At 43.9% G+C, this 17,071-nt stretch overlaps 1 protein-coding gene across 2 annotated transcripts in view; it reads left to right on the top strand.

Annotated features, from left to right (window-relative positions):
- LOC141500071 (protein tweety homolog 3-like) overlaps positions 1 to 16,798 on the top strand; it is a 181,083-nt gene extending 164,285 nt beyond the window's left edge. The window contains exons 13-14 of one of the 2 annotated variants that reach the window (XM_074202956.1): positions 906 to 981; positions 10,755 to 16,798. In XM_074202956.1, the coding sequence (XP_074059057.1) occupies positions 906 to 981; positions 10,755 to 10,826 (148 nt within the window). In that variant the 3' untranslated portion in view covers positions 10,827 to 16,798. Of the gene's footprint in view, positions 1 to 905; positions 2,615 to 10,754 lie in introns of those variants that run through there. The other variant, XM_074202955.1, reaches the window with a different exon arrangement.
- The last annotated feature ends 273 nt before the right edge of the window (positions 16,799 to 17,071 follow it).

Genomic DNA, 17,071 nt, shown 5'->3' with positions numbered 1-17,071 from the left:
GCCCAGAGCCTCAACTGTAAATTGCTATACCATTGATATTTATTGTTGTTAGAGGCTAGTGAGGGGATAGGATTGTGCTGAGAGTCTGGTCATCACTGGAGGCTCAATTGGGCAGGGACAGGACCTGCTTCCCCTTCTCTTCCCCAATTGCCTCTACCTCTTTGACAGCACAGGTGCCCAATTATTCCAAATTCATGATTAAAACTTTGACAAAATATCTAATGAACTAAGGAAGGCCAAAAAAACTACACAAAATTACTCCAGCAGCCCAAGTGCAAAAACCCCAACAAAATAATACAAAATAATGTTGCAGTGTTGCTAAGGACAAGATTGGTCCCAAAGAATAGATATAGGAGAAAATTCTTCCTCTCGCTGCCTTTCAAAGGTGCTGGAGAATAGGTCTACTAGTGTGGACCCTTATATAGAATGTTAGATTTTTTTTTTTTTAGAATACTGATAGTTTGCCCCTCCCCCCCTTTTTCCTTGTTTTTATCTTTCTTATAAGAGATGAGTGACTGAGAGGGAAGCAGGAGATTGATTTAAAAATAAATATCAGTAACATTGTGGTTGGGGGGTGGGGTGAAGGCTACAAAAGTTCCTGGTTCTAGGGGTGGCTAGGTGGCATAGTAGAAAAAGCACCGGCCTTGGAGTCAGGAGTACCTGGGTTCAAATCCGACCTCACACACTTAATAATTACCTAGCTGTGTGGCCTTGGGCAAGCCATTTAACCCCATTTGCCTTGTAAAAACCTAAAAAAAAAAGTTCCTGGTCCCTGTGAAGCAGGATCCTAAGTCCTCAAGAGAATAATAGTAATACCTTTTGTTAAGTTGTAAGGTATGGTAAGAGGAAATTCCTATGGAGCCATGGTAATCTCTCACAAGTTCACATTTTGCCCTTTTCCACAGGAGCCAGAATGCGAATTTTCAGAACCCTAGATGTGAGAATACCCCTCTGATTGGTCGAGAATCCCCGCCGCCTTCAGTAAGTCTAACTCAAACCAGAACATTAAGAGGCAAAGTAGAGCCAAGTCTAGAGTCACTGGCAAACCTAAACCCTGTGTCCCTTCTCATTTGTACCCAAGGTTCTGCATGGTGGTTAACTCCAGTCCTCCATCTAGTCTGTGCATGGAGGCCTCCAGGATGGGGATGATCACCCATATCTCTGGTTTTCTCTCTTCTGACTTAACTTTTGTTCAGTTGTGATTTTATTTCTGGAGAAAGCGGGGTTGGAAAGGTAACATGGATAGCTCTTTCCCCAAGGGCATCTATGAAAAGGTCTTTGGGATGGGGGAGGGGGGAAGGATCCTGTCTCAAATTGGGAGGTAGAAAATCCCTCCTCTTGAGTTGGATTTTATTTCTTCTCACGTTCAGGCTCAGACAGACAGCTCTGACCCTAAGGCATTGGTCTAGACATAGACCCAGTATGGGTCAATTTAAATGCTGAGTTGTCTCAGCTGCCAGACTGGCCACCCTGGCAGAGTCTACTGTGCTTAAGACTAGCCTCAGGAACTTGAGAACTGATGGTCAGAGTGCAGCAGACTCTTGGTGGAATATAAGGTCTTGGAAAATAAATATGGCAGCAGACCATGGCATGGTGAGTAGGTGGGGAATGGGGAGATTTGGGTCCCTTTGGTGGACCCCAAAGGACTGGTGAGATATGTTATGATCCATTCTCCCCCTCTTTCTGAATTGTATCATCCTAGTTCTGTCTTCTCCTTTGGAAGAGGGGAACTTCTTTCTTTCTCTGCCTTATGACTTCTATTATCACCAAGAAAAACAGGTTTTTCTCCACAGGCCTGCGAGTCTCATCGGTTGATTTAGGTGAGCAACAGCTCACAAATTTCAAAATAGAGGTGAATGTAAGTTGTGGGACCTGGGATGGGGGAGAAATGCTGGCAAGAGAATTTGTTCTGCTCAGTGGACAGACAGGGAAGAAGCTGCTGGATATCAAACAAGGTGCATTGGAAGATCTTCTCTCAGGCAAGGAGCATCACCTCCAGCCCTTGGGAAGAAGGGAAGGAATCTGAAAAGGGACAGTTTTCCACATGGTATAGTGAACCTAGTCATCTTCTTTTTGTTTTCCACATCAAGAAATGTCAGATAGACAGGACCTGCTCCCTGCCCCACCCCCAACCCCATCCACATGGACTGCCAAAGTCACCCAGACATTTCACTCATTCATTCATTCAGCAGATATTTTTTCAGTTTCTATCATGTGCCCTGGACTTTAAGGTTTAAAAGAATTAAGCATATGATGGGGCCTACTCATTAGAAGCTAATACCCCATCTGGAAAAAGATGGAAGAGCTCAATGACAATATAAAGCAGTATATGATTAAGGATCAAAATGAGTGAACTCCTAGAAGGGAGAGCTCTGTAATAGGTAGGTAGGTAGACCGAGTAGGCAGGTAGAAGAGTCAAAGAGGCCTTTGTGGAGAAGGAAAATGTTGAGTTGGGTCTTTTGAAGGGCAGAGAGGAGAGGAAATGATTCCTAGTCTAAGCCCCTGCAGCATGGTCATTGTGAAATTTAGCAGCCTCAACTGCCAGAGAGGAAAAGGAGAGACAGAAGGAAGTCACTCCCCATTGAAGCAATGCTGCGGTGACGTGTCTGGATGATGGATGAGTCTGTTCTGGTTGTCTTCTCCTGCTCTCTCCTCTTTCCCCCCATTCCCCAATCATTCCTGTCCTCCTTCCCTAATTCCTTCTGTCCTTTCCCCCCCTTCCTGTTCCTGCAGGGGGTCTGCACCCTTCTGCCCATCATGGACCATCTCGCTTGCTCTGTGTTTTTCATGCCGGTTGAGGCTGCCCTCTCTTTTTTCTCTCTCTCCTGCGACATCACAGCTATATCTGGCTGCCTTGGACAATAGTAGCCATATGAGCTGGCAGCTTAAGCCCTCGGACAGTTCAAGGACATACTGGTAACAGCAACGCCCTCAAATGGAACAGGTACTGAAATAAGGTCCTTCTTGCTCCACCTCTCCCTTCCATCCCTGCACTCTCCTCCCCCTCCCCTTCCTCTTCCTTCTCCCGTTTTTGGCCAAGGCCTTTACTTTTCACATTTATTTCCATCCTTGCATCTTTCTCCTCCACACCCTTCCCACCAGGGGCAAAGCCCATTTCAAGACTCAGCCAGTGATTGGCTAAGAAGGCAGCATCCACCTCTAGGTCCCAGGCCCCAACTGTCCATGAGCCTCTCGACTTGTAGGGCTCCTAGTCATGTCCCCTCCCTCCACTCAGGCTTAAACTGCTGCTGTTGTCCTTACTCTGAGAGAAAAGACCCCTTTACCCTGAGGTCATGCCAGTTGTCATCCTTATGTATCAGATGGAGCCTGATTTCTTTCCAGATCCCATTGACCCACCAGCCCCCATGCTGGTCTGGTATATACTTGATCCACATCACCAATAGTATGCTGGTAAATGTTTAAGAACCAGTTCTCTGAAAAACACAGTACCAAAGCAATAACTGCCATACACACACTTTTTCCATCACTTTCTTAAGTTTAAACAATTTGCAAAACAGTAAGTCAAGTCCTGATTTATAGTTTTAGCCAGTTCCAGCTGGCTATAGCCCTTTTCTTCTTGTTACTAATGGAAGGGCTTTCCCAGCCCACACAGTTTCCAGTTCTGCAAGGCTCTCCACACATCCTTTCTGCTCCAGTCCTCTGAGGGGCTAATTAGTAGTGTTTTAGGCACCTGGAGATTACATATTCCTCTTTTTAAAAGCAGTAGCAATGGGGGAAGTTAGGTGACGTAGTGGATAGAGTACTGACCCTTGAATCAAGAGGACCTGAGTTCAAATCCAGCCTCAGACACCTAATAATTACTTAGCTACATGACCTTGGGCAAGACACTTAGCCCCTTTGCCTTAAATGAGATATTAAAAAAAAAAGCAGTGGCAACTCCCTATCCCATCCCAGAACTGATGGATATTCACTTCCTACTCCGGACCTCACTTCTCTGACAGAAGTCTCAGGGCCTTCCTAGGACCCTTAGAAGTACCAGTACCAAATGAAGACAGTGAGAGAAAGTGCTTTATTCAAGCTCTTAGATTTTCCTGAGCATTGTCCCACATACTACAAAAAATTTTCTGGGTTATTAAGAAATATTATGATTCCTTAGGCAGCCAGGTGGCATATGTTGGACCTGGAATCAGGAAGACTTGAATTCAAACACATACTTCATTGTATGAGCTTAGTCTAGTCATTTTTCCTTTCTCAATCTCAGTTTCCTTCTATAAAATGGAAATAATAGCACCTACCTCACAAGGTTGTTGTGAGAATCAAGGAGTCAACCTATGCAAATCACTTTGCAAACTTTAAAGCCTTGTTTAAATGCTAGCTATTATTATTGTTATTACTTTGAACAGCATGGTAGTTGGTTTATATTCTGACCATACCAAGAATTAAAAACAAAAGAATTCCTACTAAGAGAAATACTTTTGGGGTAGCTTGGTGGCACAGTGGTAGGGCACTGACCCTAGAATTAGGAAGACTCAAGTTCAAATTCAACCTCAGATACTAGTTTTGTGACCCTGGACAAATCATTTAACCCAAATTTCTTCCCATTCCCCCCCCCCAAAAAAAATAAGAGAAATATTTTTAAACTGATCTCTCTAAACCCTGTTAAACCCCATGAATTTAGCCTTTGCTTGCCTCTCCCCCACCCCTGCCTTCAGGCTCCTAGTTCATGACTCTGGCCTCTTTTACCACACAAATTCCCTTTGTTCCTGGTACCCAGGGAAAGGGAGAAAGGGACTGTTCCAAGCACTACAGTTCTGATGACTCAGTGGGATCAGCTGGGTGTAACTGCAAACAAACTGAACCAAAGGCAAGAGGAGGGGAGGTGGAAACGAGGACAGACAGAGGTAGAGAGACAGAGAGACAGAGGTAGAAAGAGACAGAGAGAGAGAACCCAGAAGAGAAGGGCAGTCTCTGGGAGATAGGTGGGCCTTCCCCTTAAAGTCGGGGTGGGGTTGGTGTCCATGCCATATTAAGTCACTGTCTGTTTCATATTGCCTATCTGTGTGTCAGAGGGTCTGAGTTGTTCCTTCTCCATTGTCCCTTTCCCTAATTCTCTCCTTCCTTTGCTCTCACCTCCCTCTGGATGCCATGGTCACTTGCTTGGGTTGCATCTTGTTTTGGGGGCTCTGCTGGATTGGGGGCTCTCAAGGATAGGGGCTCCCCCAGCTCCAGGGCACCTGGAGGTGGAGCATGGGCAGAAATGCCAAGCCTGGCCTGCCCTCTGCATGTTGCTGGTGCTTTGTGGAATTACCTGGCTCCATTTTTCCTTCCCCTTTCCACTCCCTATGTCATCTGCTCTGAGCGCTTCTTGCTTCTTCCTTACCCCTACAGGTGCCCTGGCCATGCCTAGGCAGGGCTGGGTATTTTCACCAGTCCTGCTGTGATGGGCATATTTACTCTTGGACTGGTCTTATATAGACTTAGTCTGCCTTCACTTGGAAAAGCACCTACCTCTTCCTACCAGCTGTGTTCTAGTAGAAAAAAATACTGGCCTTAGAGTGGGGAGACCTATGTTGAGTCCTGTGTCTGCTTCATGTGACCTAGAGCTAATTACTTAGTTTTCCTGTGCCTCAGTGTCTTTTTCTGTAAAAAGGAGATGATCCTTCTTGGGGAATATTTATGGGAATAAAATGAGAAAAATTGTGAAAGCACTTTTGGAAAATTATAAACTCATTGTAGGAATGCAATAGATTATAGGATTTGCTTTATTATTGGTGAAGGAGGTTCAACTTGGAAGCTTTTCCATTTCTAAGGGGCTTCTTCCCCTTATGCATGCACGGAGATCCCCTTGGCTTCATGTTGTAGTCCATGATTCATGTTATAGTCCATGTTATAGCCTTATGCAAGAGAGGACTAAGATATCAGTCAGCCTGAGAGGTTCACACAGAGAGGGTAGCAGCTAGTGTCATAGGATTAGGTTTTCATGGGGCATTTTTCCCTTGCAGAATCTAGAATTGCTATTTACTACATGAGTTGCAGTCTATAGACATCATAAGTCATGCAAAAACACCCACAGAAGGTCCTTGTGCCAGCCACTGGCCTCTGTGGTCACCTCTTTTCTGTGCCCAGACTACTTGAATGCCTATTCACCCTATATCCCATCATCACCCTATGGCACAGACTGAAGCAAGTTAATCTGAAGATAATGTGATGGTCCTGAATACTTAAGTTATTTAATTTAGGGATTTTCACTTTATTAATGGTTTCCTTTGACCCAGAACTGCTCGCAGGTACATAAAGAGACCTGTAAGGATTTTGGTATTATCTTTTGTAACCATTCAGCAGAGATGTGGTTGAAGGAGAGTCGGGGAAAAAAAAAGAAGGGACAAGTTGAGATCATAATAACCCAACAACAGTTCATTATCCCTGAATCACCCCAAGCAGATTAGTTGCAGGTTTGATATTAGAGCCTACAGCTGGGTGAGAACAGGGGTTTCATAGGTGGATTTTCCCCTAGATTCTCAGGGTAAGGTTCTGATCTATAGCTAAGGAAATTGGATTATATCCTTGGGACATCCATCCATCCATCCCTCCATCTGTCCATACATTCATCCATCCATCCATCTATCCATCCATCCATCATGTACTTACTAGTCCCATAACAGTTCTTGCCACATGATTTTGTTTTAGTTGGGAGGGTCAAGTCCAGCCTCCATTCTTTTAGTTGATGAAGCACAGAAGGTTTCAGATATTCTCTGATTCTTGGATGCATTTTATCCAATTCTGTGAGAATTAATCTTGTTCTGCCTTCTACACGCTTCTGTGAATCTGCTTGACAATGACTTAACAGAAGTGAGGTAGGGTTTCTGGCTTATTTGTTTGATTTTTATGTCATAGACCTGATATTTCCTTCTTTTACCTAGTTTGGGGACCTTTCCTTTCAGACATTGTTTAAGGGGAATCATTTTTGACAGACTCCTGAAGACATGTAGCCTTGGATTCCTTTCCTACCAGATCTGCCATGTCTCATCATGATTCTAATGTCCCTCTTGCTTGCGAGTGCTCTCTGTGGCCACCAGGAAGGATATTTTGTTTCCTGCCTTGGGGCGGTTCAATCTATTCCCCACATTTTCACTGAACCTGAGAAAACTAAGTCAAGAGACTTTAGGGTCATTCAGCAAAATCCCCTACTTCACCATAGCAAGATCAGAATGCTTGATTTCACTCCCCTGGTTTCTTTCCTAGTCTTAAAAAGTCTTTCAGTCACAGATCTGGAAGCAGTCACTTCACTGTCACGATTTAAGAAGTAGATCTGCTAGTTGAAATGTGTTTGGAGAATTTCTCCTGTGCTTGTTTTGAGAACCCTTACTCCTTAATTCTTCATTTCAACCCATAGTCTTCAAGGAATGATTTCATCTCTTCTTCCCTTTTCAGTACTCCTCGGTGTCTAGTCTCTTCTTAACTTGATGCAGCTCCATAAGCCTTGTCAAAAAAGGCAGTTTTTCCTGCATAGAATACTATTAATATGATCCTGTCACCAGCTATTTCCTAAACCTTGCTCCCACTTGAGTGCTGCTCACTTTGCTTTGAGAAATAAAATTCCTTGACCTTTCCACATAGCCAACAAGTGATAGGGGCAACAAAAGGAGGCTGTGGCTTCTCTATGTCCTGGAGATCCCCAAGGAGGAGAACCTCAAGATGAGAATGGCTGACTAGCTGGTTTAGGACTTTCCTCTTGCCTGAAGATGAATGAGTTTGTCCCCTTAACTATATGAAGTTTCTTCCACCATTCTAGCTCTTGACCCTAGGTGACAGAGGAAGAGGCTGGAGAAAACTATCAGGGATTAGATCGTCAGTACAACTCTGGACCAATGTGAATGTCCCCCACACTTGGAACAGGAGAACAGTGGAAGGGGTGACTTCTTGGGGCATTAATTGACAGCTGTGTCCTGCTTAAGAGAAATGTCCATGGATGGACAGCTAGGTGGTGCAGTGGATAGAGCATTAGCCCTTGATTCAGAAGGATGTGAGTTCATTTTTTTTAAGGTTTTTTCCAAGGCAATGGGGTTAAGTGGCTTGCCCAAGACCAAGGATGTGAGTTCAAATGTGGCCTCAGACACTTAATAATTCCCTAGCTGTGTGGTCTTGGGCAAGCCTCTTAACCCCATTGCCTTGAAAAATCTGAAAAAAACAAACTCATTTTATCCAACATTCCTTTTATGGTTGAGGAAACCAAGACTCAGAGCAATGAAGTTACTTGTCCCAAGATCCCATAAGCAATAAATAATAGAGAGAAGTTTTGAATCTAAATCTTCTGACTACTTTGTGTCTGTGGTAGTCTCTTCTTTGAGAAGTCCTAGATGCAGCAGAGGCTTCTTTTGGACCATCTTGATTCTAGACTCAAATTTGAATTTCACCTATTAAGGCAAGGTTCTTAGTCTTAATTTTTGGTGTCATGGATATACAATTTTGCAGTCTGGTGAAGCCTCTAACTCCTTCTTAGAATAATATTTAAATGTATATAGAATAATATTTTAAATGTATATAAAATATATAGAATTACAAAGAAAACCAATAATGTTGAAATACCATAGGCAAAATATTTTTAAAAGTTCATCACAGGGCAGCTAGGTGGTACAGTGGATAGAGCACCAGCCTTGGAGTCAGGAGTACCTGGGTTCAAATCTGGTCTCAAACACTTAATAATTACCTAGCTGTGTGGCCTTGGGCAAGACACTTAACCCCATTTGCCTTGCAAAAAAAAAAAAAAAAGAAGAAGAAGGAGAAAAAGTTCATCACAGAGTATATCAAACAGCCCTGGAGTCAGGAGTACCTGAGTTCAAATCGGGCCTCAGACACTTAATAATTACCTAGCTGTGTGACCTTGGGTAAGTCACAATCCCATTGCTTTGCCAAAGCAAAAAAAAAAAGTTCATTACAGCTTAAGAACCTGCTTTAGAATGATTTCATCTGTCTCAAGAAACATGAAAAATAAGCCTTGCTTACTTTCTAAATCTGAGGGAACTGATATTGAATCACTATATCTAGAGAGGAGATTGGCCATTTACTCATCTTAACATGGGGTAAATTATTTGAAGTTTCTGGCCTGGATTTCTGTTTTTGTAAAATGAAAGACTTGGGGGTAGGTAGCTAGGTGGCACAGTGAATAGAGCACTGACCCTGGAGTCAGGAGTACCTGAGTTCAAATCCGGCCTCAGACCTAGCTGTGTGGACTTGGGCAAGCCACTTAACCCTATTTGCCTTGCAAAAACCTAAAAATAAGAAAATAAAATGAAAGACTAGGTAGAGAAGAGAGATGATCTCTAAGATCCCTTTTATCTTTTTGTTTGATTGTTTTGCAAGGCAAAGGAGTTAAGCAACTTGCCCAAGGTCATTCAGCTAGGTAATTAAGTGTCTAATATCAAATTTAAACTCAGGTCCTCCTGACTCCAGGGTTAGTGCTCTATCCATTGTGCCACCCAGCTGTCCTGATCCCTTCAATCTTTGGCATTTTTCTGTAATGTGATGGCTTATTCAGAATTTCTGGATGTTGCACAACCTGAGATTATGGTTCCCTGGAGGAATGCAAAGCTGCCTGATACCAGATGGCAGGAGGACTGTCCCCCTCCCCCAGTTTAGAGGCCAGGGCTGTACTTGATGTCAGGACATTGCTTCCTCTAGGACAAACTTATTGCTAGAGGAGGTTAGTTGGATCTCTGACCAATTCCACCTATATCTTTTTTAATTCCAAGCACCTGGTGGTGGGAGAGAGAGACAGGAAAGAAAGAGAAGAGAGAAAGAGGGGGGAAGAAAAGGGAAGAGGAAAGAAAAGGGGGAAAGAGAGAGGAGAGGGAGAGAGAGAGAGTTGGAGAGAGAGGAGAGAGATGGGAAAGAGAAAGAAGGGGGAAGGAGGAGAGTAAAGGAGGGGGAGAGAAAAAGAGGGAAAGAGGGAGAGGCATGGGAAAGAGATAAAAAGGGAACAAGAGAGAAAGAAAGGGAGGGAGCAGAGAGAGATGAAAGAGAGAGAGAGAAGGAAGGAGGGGGAGAACAGACAAGAACGCTAGTGATGTGAGGTGGCTTCTGAGAGCCCCTACCGTATGGTACCAGGGCCCCATCTGGGATACAGAATATGGCCTTGTTTTATCCTTCAAGTTTAGAGATTGCAAACTGTCTCTTGAGAAGTATCATGGCCTAGTAGACAGAGAACTGGACTTAGAGAGGGAGAAGTTCAAGTCCTATCCCTGGTATTTCCTCTATGACCCTGGACAAGTCACTGAGCTCTTTAGTGATCTGGGCAGTTCTTCAAAGTGCCAGCCTTCATTGTTAGATGGAGTTTCTTTGCCTTCTAGTTTCCTATAAAATTGAAAAGAAATTAAATTGCAGGTTGAAACCAAAAAAAGAACAAACAAAAACTGTCCTGATTTTCGTAACTCCCATTCTGGCCAAGAATTCAGGAATTGAAGCCAAGGAGATTGTCCCCCTTTCTGGGGTGGCTGGCGGGTGACTTTTGATCAAAAGCAGGTCATGTTAGTTCCCCTCCTTTGGTTCTCTCTAGTGGAGCCTGACCCCTGGCAAGGAGGGCAGAGGAATGGCCCCTAAGATGCCCAGGAGTGACTCAAAGGGTAGCAAACATGCCCTTGGTTAGGTTGTTATTTGGCCTGGCATGAAGACCAGGGGAAATTGGGTCTTGGAAACCTAGAGTGGATGTCGCTGACCAAGCTGGGCACACGTTCCCTCCCAACAAAGCTTTCTTGACATTAATCTTTTTTTGTTTGTTTGTTTGTTTCTTCTTCTAGTACACCTCCAGCATGAGAGCCAAATACCTCGCTACCAACCAACCTCGCCCTGACTCCAGCAGCGGGCATTAGACACCGATCGCAAATGTGCCAACTGCCTCCCTGCCCCCCTGTGCTCCCTTGCCAAACCACTCTGCTTCCCTCCCTCCACTCCTCCTGATGCTGGCGCTGTACCTCCCGCTTCTGCTGCTCCCAGCATCTGGCCACTGGGACCCTGAGAGGCCAAGGACCACCAGGGAACAAGCCCAGTGAGAGGGCAGGGGCTCCTGGGGCAGCTAAGGACTCACCTTCCAGCCTACACGAGCTGCACAGGCCACGGGCCCAGATTCATGTGCTTCTTCCATAAGCCAAATGGGAATATTAACAGATCCATTTCCTATTTCTCTTCCTCCTCTTCCTCTGCCTCATTCATCTCTGTCCCTCCTGCAAAAGGAAAAGATGCTTTGAAGGTCTGGGCTCTGGAGTGATTCCTAACGGTGCTTCTCTCATTCATTCTGGACCAGCTTCAAGTTATGAGGGTGCTGAGTCCAGGGTTTCCTTGTTCTGGTCAGGAAAACAGTCTCATAGGCATCTTTTTGTGACCCAAACATAAAGGCACTGACCCAGGTGAACACATGTCATTCTGACCCAGAAACTCTCAAATTTGACCTAAATGTATACCCTTATACTGACCCAGATAGATGCTCACTTAGACACATATTCTTTGCCATCAAATATAAGCTCTCTCACACACCTACCTATTCCTTCACACCTGTGAAGGGGACATATCCACATACTTTCTGTCTCCATGTCTCTCTATTTTCATCTCTTCTCTGACTGTTTCAGTCTCTTCCTGTCTGACTTTCTCATTTCTCTTTGTCTCTGTCTCACTGTCTCTCACTCACATTACACACTCACATTCGCACACACATACATAAACACACTCATATGCAGTCACACATGCACCCACAAACCATGTTCCCCAGCTCATCACTTAGCTTCTTGGTAGAGACTTTATTCCAGAAAGTTTGTCTCTATCTATGGGGATGGTGGATTGTAAGTCTTGGTAAAAACCTCTGCCTTTTGTGCCCTTCACAGCCAAGGTCATTCTCTCTCTCTCACACTGCCTTCTCTTTCCCTTCCTTGGTCATCACCTCCTGAAGCCTCTGAGATGATAGTATTTAAATTTCCTATACACATTAGAGTGAGCATCAGGTACCTGGTGTCAAACCAAAGGCTTGGGCTCCCTTCACTTCCCTGGCCTTCCCCTAACCTTGTGTTGTCCCCTGCCTCTGTCTCCTCTCTCATGTGGCTATCCAGAACCAACCAGGAGTCAGCAGGAACTGGCCACCCCCTTGGTGCCAAATTCCCTTTAGCAAAATACTTGCCAGGGTTGGGTTTTTTTTTTTGGTTTATTTTTTTTTGCACTAATGATATTTGTAATCTCTAGGTAGAACATTCGAAGGCCAGATGAGACATCCTTAAAGTATAGGGGTTGCTGCTGGACTATTTCCCTGTTCCCCTCTTTTTTTTTTCATTTTTTTTTATCCCAGGAATAGAAGCATTGTCCTCCCAGATAGATTTCTGAGAGTTTGGAAAACAGGTTCTGCTTCTCTAGTCTGTTTGCTTGCATCAGAAATAGAAAGCCAAGGACTCATGAGCCAACTGTGAATGGGAGATCTCCTCCCTCCTTCTGCTCTTCCTGGTTCTAACCACTAACCTCACTTCCCACATGTCCTTGGACTCCTCAGACCACTGGGCCTGAATGGCAGAGAGGAACAGGGCCAGGACCAATGGTTTGGATAGTAACCTGGATCCAAGGCCCCTTGCTTCCAGAAGAGATGGTTCAACTAGGCCAGCACCCCTTCACTTAAATCCCTTCCTCATCCAGAAGTGGTACCCACACTGAGATTTCTAAGATGGAGAAAGCAATGAATCTGGATATCTGGAGGAAAGGAGATCTACTGATGGGGTAAAATTGCTTCAGCGAAGTGCTCAAGAGAGAGGAGCAGCCAAGATGTGTTCCTTGTTCTGGAGACACTGTGAGCAGAATGTGCTTCCAATCAATCCAATTATTTCAGCCATTCTGGATGACCTTTCCATAGCTGCCTGAAAGAAGAATCTCCCATGTGATGACTGAACAGGGGTCCTTCCATTTGAAATATGAATTAGGGCTGGCCACTGAACCTCTGTGTCTCAGTCTCCTTGTCTACAAAATGGGAATGAGACATCCACCATAAGGTGCTTGTTGCCATGGGTTACAGAATACTCTTCTGCCTCTTTTCTCCTTTTTGCCAGAAAGTTGGGAGAGGTGTCATCTTCCTTCCCTCAGTCTCACCTTTCCCTCATACCACCTACCTACTTGGCAAACTGTTTACCAGAGATAGAAGGTATCTAGACCCAAAGAGCCTAGAGTAGATCCAAAGCATTAAGACCAGGATTTAGTCACTGACTTGATCAGGAGGAGCTAGCTGGCCTGTCAGGGTTAGAGGCCATGCTAGAGTCCATCAATAACAGTCCGTAAGGGTCTGTAAATAAAGCTTAGTGTAGTGAAGAGAGGAAGCATCAATTAGCAGTTCATACTATTTGGTTCCTTCTGTGGCAGGCAGCTAAGAAGTGTAGATGAGGGGACCCACATTGCCATTACTACTGGAAATGACCAATACTTACATCCCCCTGGGCTGTTCTGAGATTTTTTTTTTCTATCTTGTCTGTATTCCCATACCCCCATTCTGTCCCTAGGCCTCCTTACTGGTCCTTGGAGATGTAAGAGTTAGGCTAGAAGCAATTCTCAAGAGTATGGTCTGGGGACCCATGAGGTCAGGACTCTTTCACAGGGTTCTCAAGGAAATAAACTATTTTCATAATACTAAAATCTTTTAAAATCTAATATAGTAACTGTCCATAAATATAATCCATTTATAAATAAAAGCTCTTTGGAGGTGGGTCCCCCAATAATTTTTAAGAAAAGTATAATGGGGTCCTAAAGGAACAAGGTAGGATTTCCATTTCTGAGAACAAGAAGTTTTCAGGGAGAAGGATGGAAGGGTCTTTAGTTTCATGGGAGCAGCAGGGAGAAAAGAGCCCCTTCTAGAGTCAGATTTTAGGCAACCAATGTCCTACCAAAGAAAGCTGTGAATATATGCTGCCCCCTTTACGCTTATACACACACACACACACACACACACACACACACACACACACACCTGAAGATACAAAAAGGGAGCAAGCAGCGCAGTCTCTTTCCAAAGAGACCTCAGTTCCTCAACAAACAAAACAGGACCACCTGGAATAAATCCCCTGGAAATGAAAGTTGTGCTTCAGAGACCAGAAGAGAGTTTCTGCTTGGGTCAGGGATCCCTCATGAGAGAAATCACCTTTTGCTATGATGATCTGTCCATTATCCCTCTTCTTAGAAGCTCACTCCAAAAGATGCCAGGCTAGGAGGCAGCTAGCCATGACAACAATGTTACAATCTATAATCAGTTAGTAATAGTACTCCAGTGCCATTGAGAACCTCAGGGGGTATCTGGAAGGGAGATCTTTTGACTCAACTTCTTATCTGACCTCAGACTCCTTCAGGGAAGAGACCATGGTTTTCTAAGTCTGGGGAGGTGCCCATTCCCCAGGGGATGCTGTGATAGCTCCCAACACCATTCACAGCAGCTCCATGCAATATCCCTAGCAGCGAAGTTAAGAGCAAGGCAACAATTTCCCATTGGTCCATCTGAACCTATTTTTTTTTAAACCACTCATGTGAGCTGCTGACCTTACATCCCCGTGCCACAAAGAGCCTCCTGAACATTATCACTAGGACATCTTGGAAGCTACCATCAGGAACTTCCTCCATGTGAAACATCTCTAGCCTCTGTTCCCTTCTAATCATTGCATTCTGGACATGGATGTGACTAAGCTTCGGCTATCTCTGTGTCTTTTTTTTAGAAGCACAAACATTATCAACTTTGTCTGGTATGTTTGGTTCTTTTACCACCATATCCTCACGAGCAAAAACAAAACAAACAAAAAAAATCCACCACTGATCAGACCAACCACCTCCCACAAAAAAAAAGAAAAGAAAAGAAAAGAAAACCCTCCAGTTTAGGGAGGGAGGGGGCCTGTGGACTTTTTTTTTTCCCAAGCACATGGACATCTCCACAATGTGAATGTAAATAGCATGTTGAACTCCTGGGTCCAGTGTTCAAGACTGCATTGTACTCGTTAAAAGAAATCAAATTCCAGACTTGGCTGTGAATTTCTTGTGCTGTCTTGGGAATCTTTAACTGTAGTGTTTGTATCCTGTCTGTAATCTCTTAACTTAGTTAATTTTACTTGCCTAAATGGAAAAGAAAAAAAAGGGGGGGTTCAAACCGAAAACTCAGCACTTGGAATGGGGCTTTTGCAACACCCAACTAGCATCCTAGGCAAACAATGTGACTTAGGTTGCTACCTTAGATTGGTTTGAATTATTTTTAACCCCTTCCCTCCCCCAGTTGCATCCTACACCCCAATCTGACTTCTAAATATAAGTTTTTCGCTAACCCAGAAGTCAATGTATCTTCCATCTGTCTTATGGAACTGATTCCTTGGCCATTGTTTGGTAGGGTGAAGAGAACCAGCTCCAGGGTCATAGCAAAGGCAAGATGGTTGGTGCTTTTCCCCAGGGCTCTAAGATTTAAAGGGTCCCAAAAGCATCATCCCAGGGTTCTACCTTCTGGGTGACTGAAACTTTTCCCCATGCCAGACACAAAATTTTCTGATTATAACTATGGTATTCTCAATTATTATATCATTCCTTCTCCTTCTACCCAACCAGAACCAGACACTTTTGAACTTCTTCTGCTTCACAATGGGCACCCATAGTCTTAGACTGATCTTGGTGTACTAGGAGAGAAAACATTATAGTTCACCCTTTAGGGTAGAAATCTAGGAATCCTGGTTTTTGAAAAGAAAGAGGAGTGATGCTGAATGGAAGTATAAGTCCAGATTTCTTCCAGGGAGGGAGAGAGCAGGAATCACTCTGGTCCTCTCTTTCTCTAGTAGCTTGTTAGACTGAAAGTAGATGGGATTCCCTGCCCTTCCACTCCATCCCTCCCTGGAATGAGTCCTGGCTTTGTTCCCCAGCTTGGCTCAGAAAGATTGTGGCCTAACTCAAAGAAAAATTGTTTGTTTTTCCCCCCAGCAAACTAACTGGCCTTACCATCTCCTAATTCACATGTCACTTTGTTCCAAAGGCTCTCTTATCAGTAGTTGGGGTGGAAAGATGTTGAATGTCTTAGACCCCAGACTGATTCTTCTCAAGTAATAGTACAAGACCACTGGAGGAACTCCACCCTCAAATGCAATTTAGTTTTGTTCTGATCAAGTTCATAGAATGAAGGAGTTTATAGAACAATATATTCTCCATTGGCCCCTGATTTTTCCATAAAGGCAGAGATTGCTGGAAACAAAATGGGATGCCAGAGAAGAAGGAGGACACCATTCCTGCTCCCTTTGATTTAGAGGGTAGGGAGGTGGGAGGACCGACCAACATTCCTAAGGGCTGCCCTGGGTACCCATTTCACTATGCAATTCCAAAACAGCATTTTCCTTCCAAATCCCAAGCCCCATCAATGGATGCCTCCCTTGATCCCAATCAGCTCCCAGGGACCCCCTCAGAGCCAGGCCCCAAGGTCAAGGTCATGGAGAACAACTTCTCTGACAAGAGGGTGTTGGTGGGACTTGACTGGTCATCCTGTCCTTGAGCCTTTTGTACTGATTTTGTTTTTGTTGTTGTGTTTTTAACCATAATGGTTGTATATCATACCACTTTATATACGTTATATATAATATATAAATATATATGATTTTTTTTTAAGGAAATGCTCAACTTCCTAGTTCTTTTTTCCTCCTGCAAGTCCCTAAACTTGCCCCAATATGTTTTTAAATTGTGAGGGTTGAACTGAGGCTTGAACCTGTTCTTGTATTTTTTTTTCCTTTAACCTTGGTAGTTTCATGGATGTACTGTAGCTATTTTTTACTGGGTTTTGGTTGTTTTCTTTTTTGTTTTATTCTCTTCTTTTTTTTGGCAAATACTAAAAATCTCTTCAATGTAATTTCTGTGGTTTCTATTCAGCTTGGGTTTAATGTTTTAAAATAAACAAGTGAAAGAAATAAGCTGACTCCTTTTCTTAAGGGATCTCCTTTTGCTTATTCTTGATAGCATAGAAGATGACTGGAGAAAACTGAGTTAGTTTTCCCAAAACAGTGGATTAGAAGGACCAGGGATGATGCACCTGGGTCTGAATTGTGGTGTTTGCTTATTAGTAAACTGGACAACCTGGGATCAATCTTTTGGCCCT

This window comes from Macrotis lagotis, chromosome X, assembly GCF_037893015.1.
Source record: "Macrotis lagotis isolate mMagLag1 chromosome X, bilby.v1.9.chrom.fasta, whole genome shotgun sequence".
NCBI lineage: Eukaryota > Metazoa > Chordata > Mammalia > Peramelemorphia > Peramelidae > Macrotis > Macrotis lagotis.
Note: the sequence above shows the minus strand (reverse complement) of the source record. Positions and strands in the feature narration are given on the sequence as shown.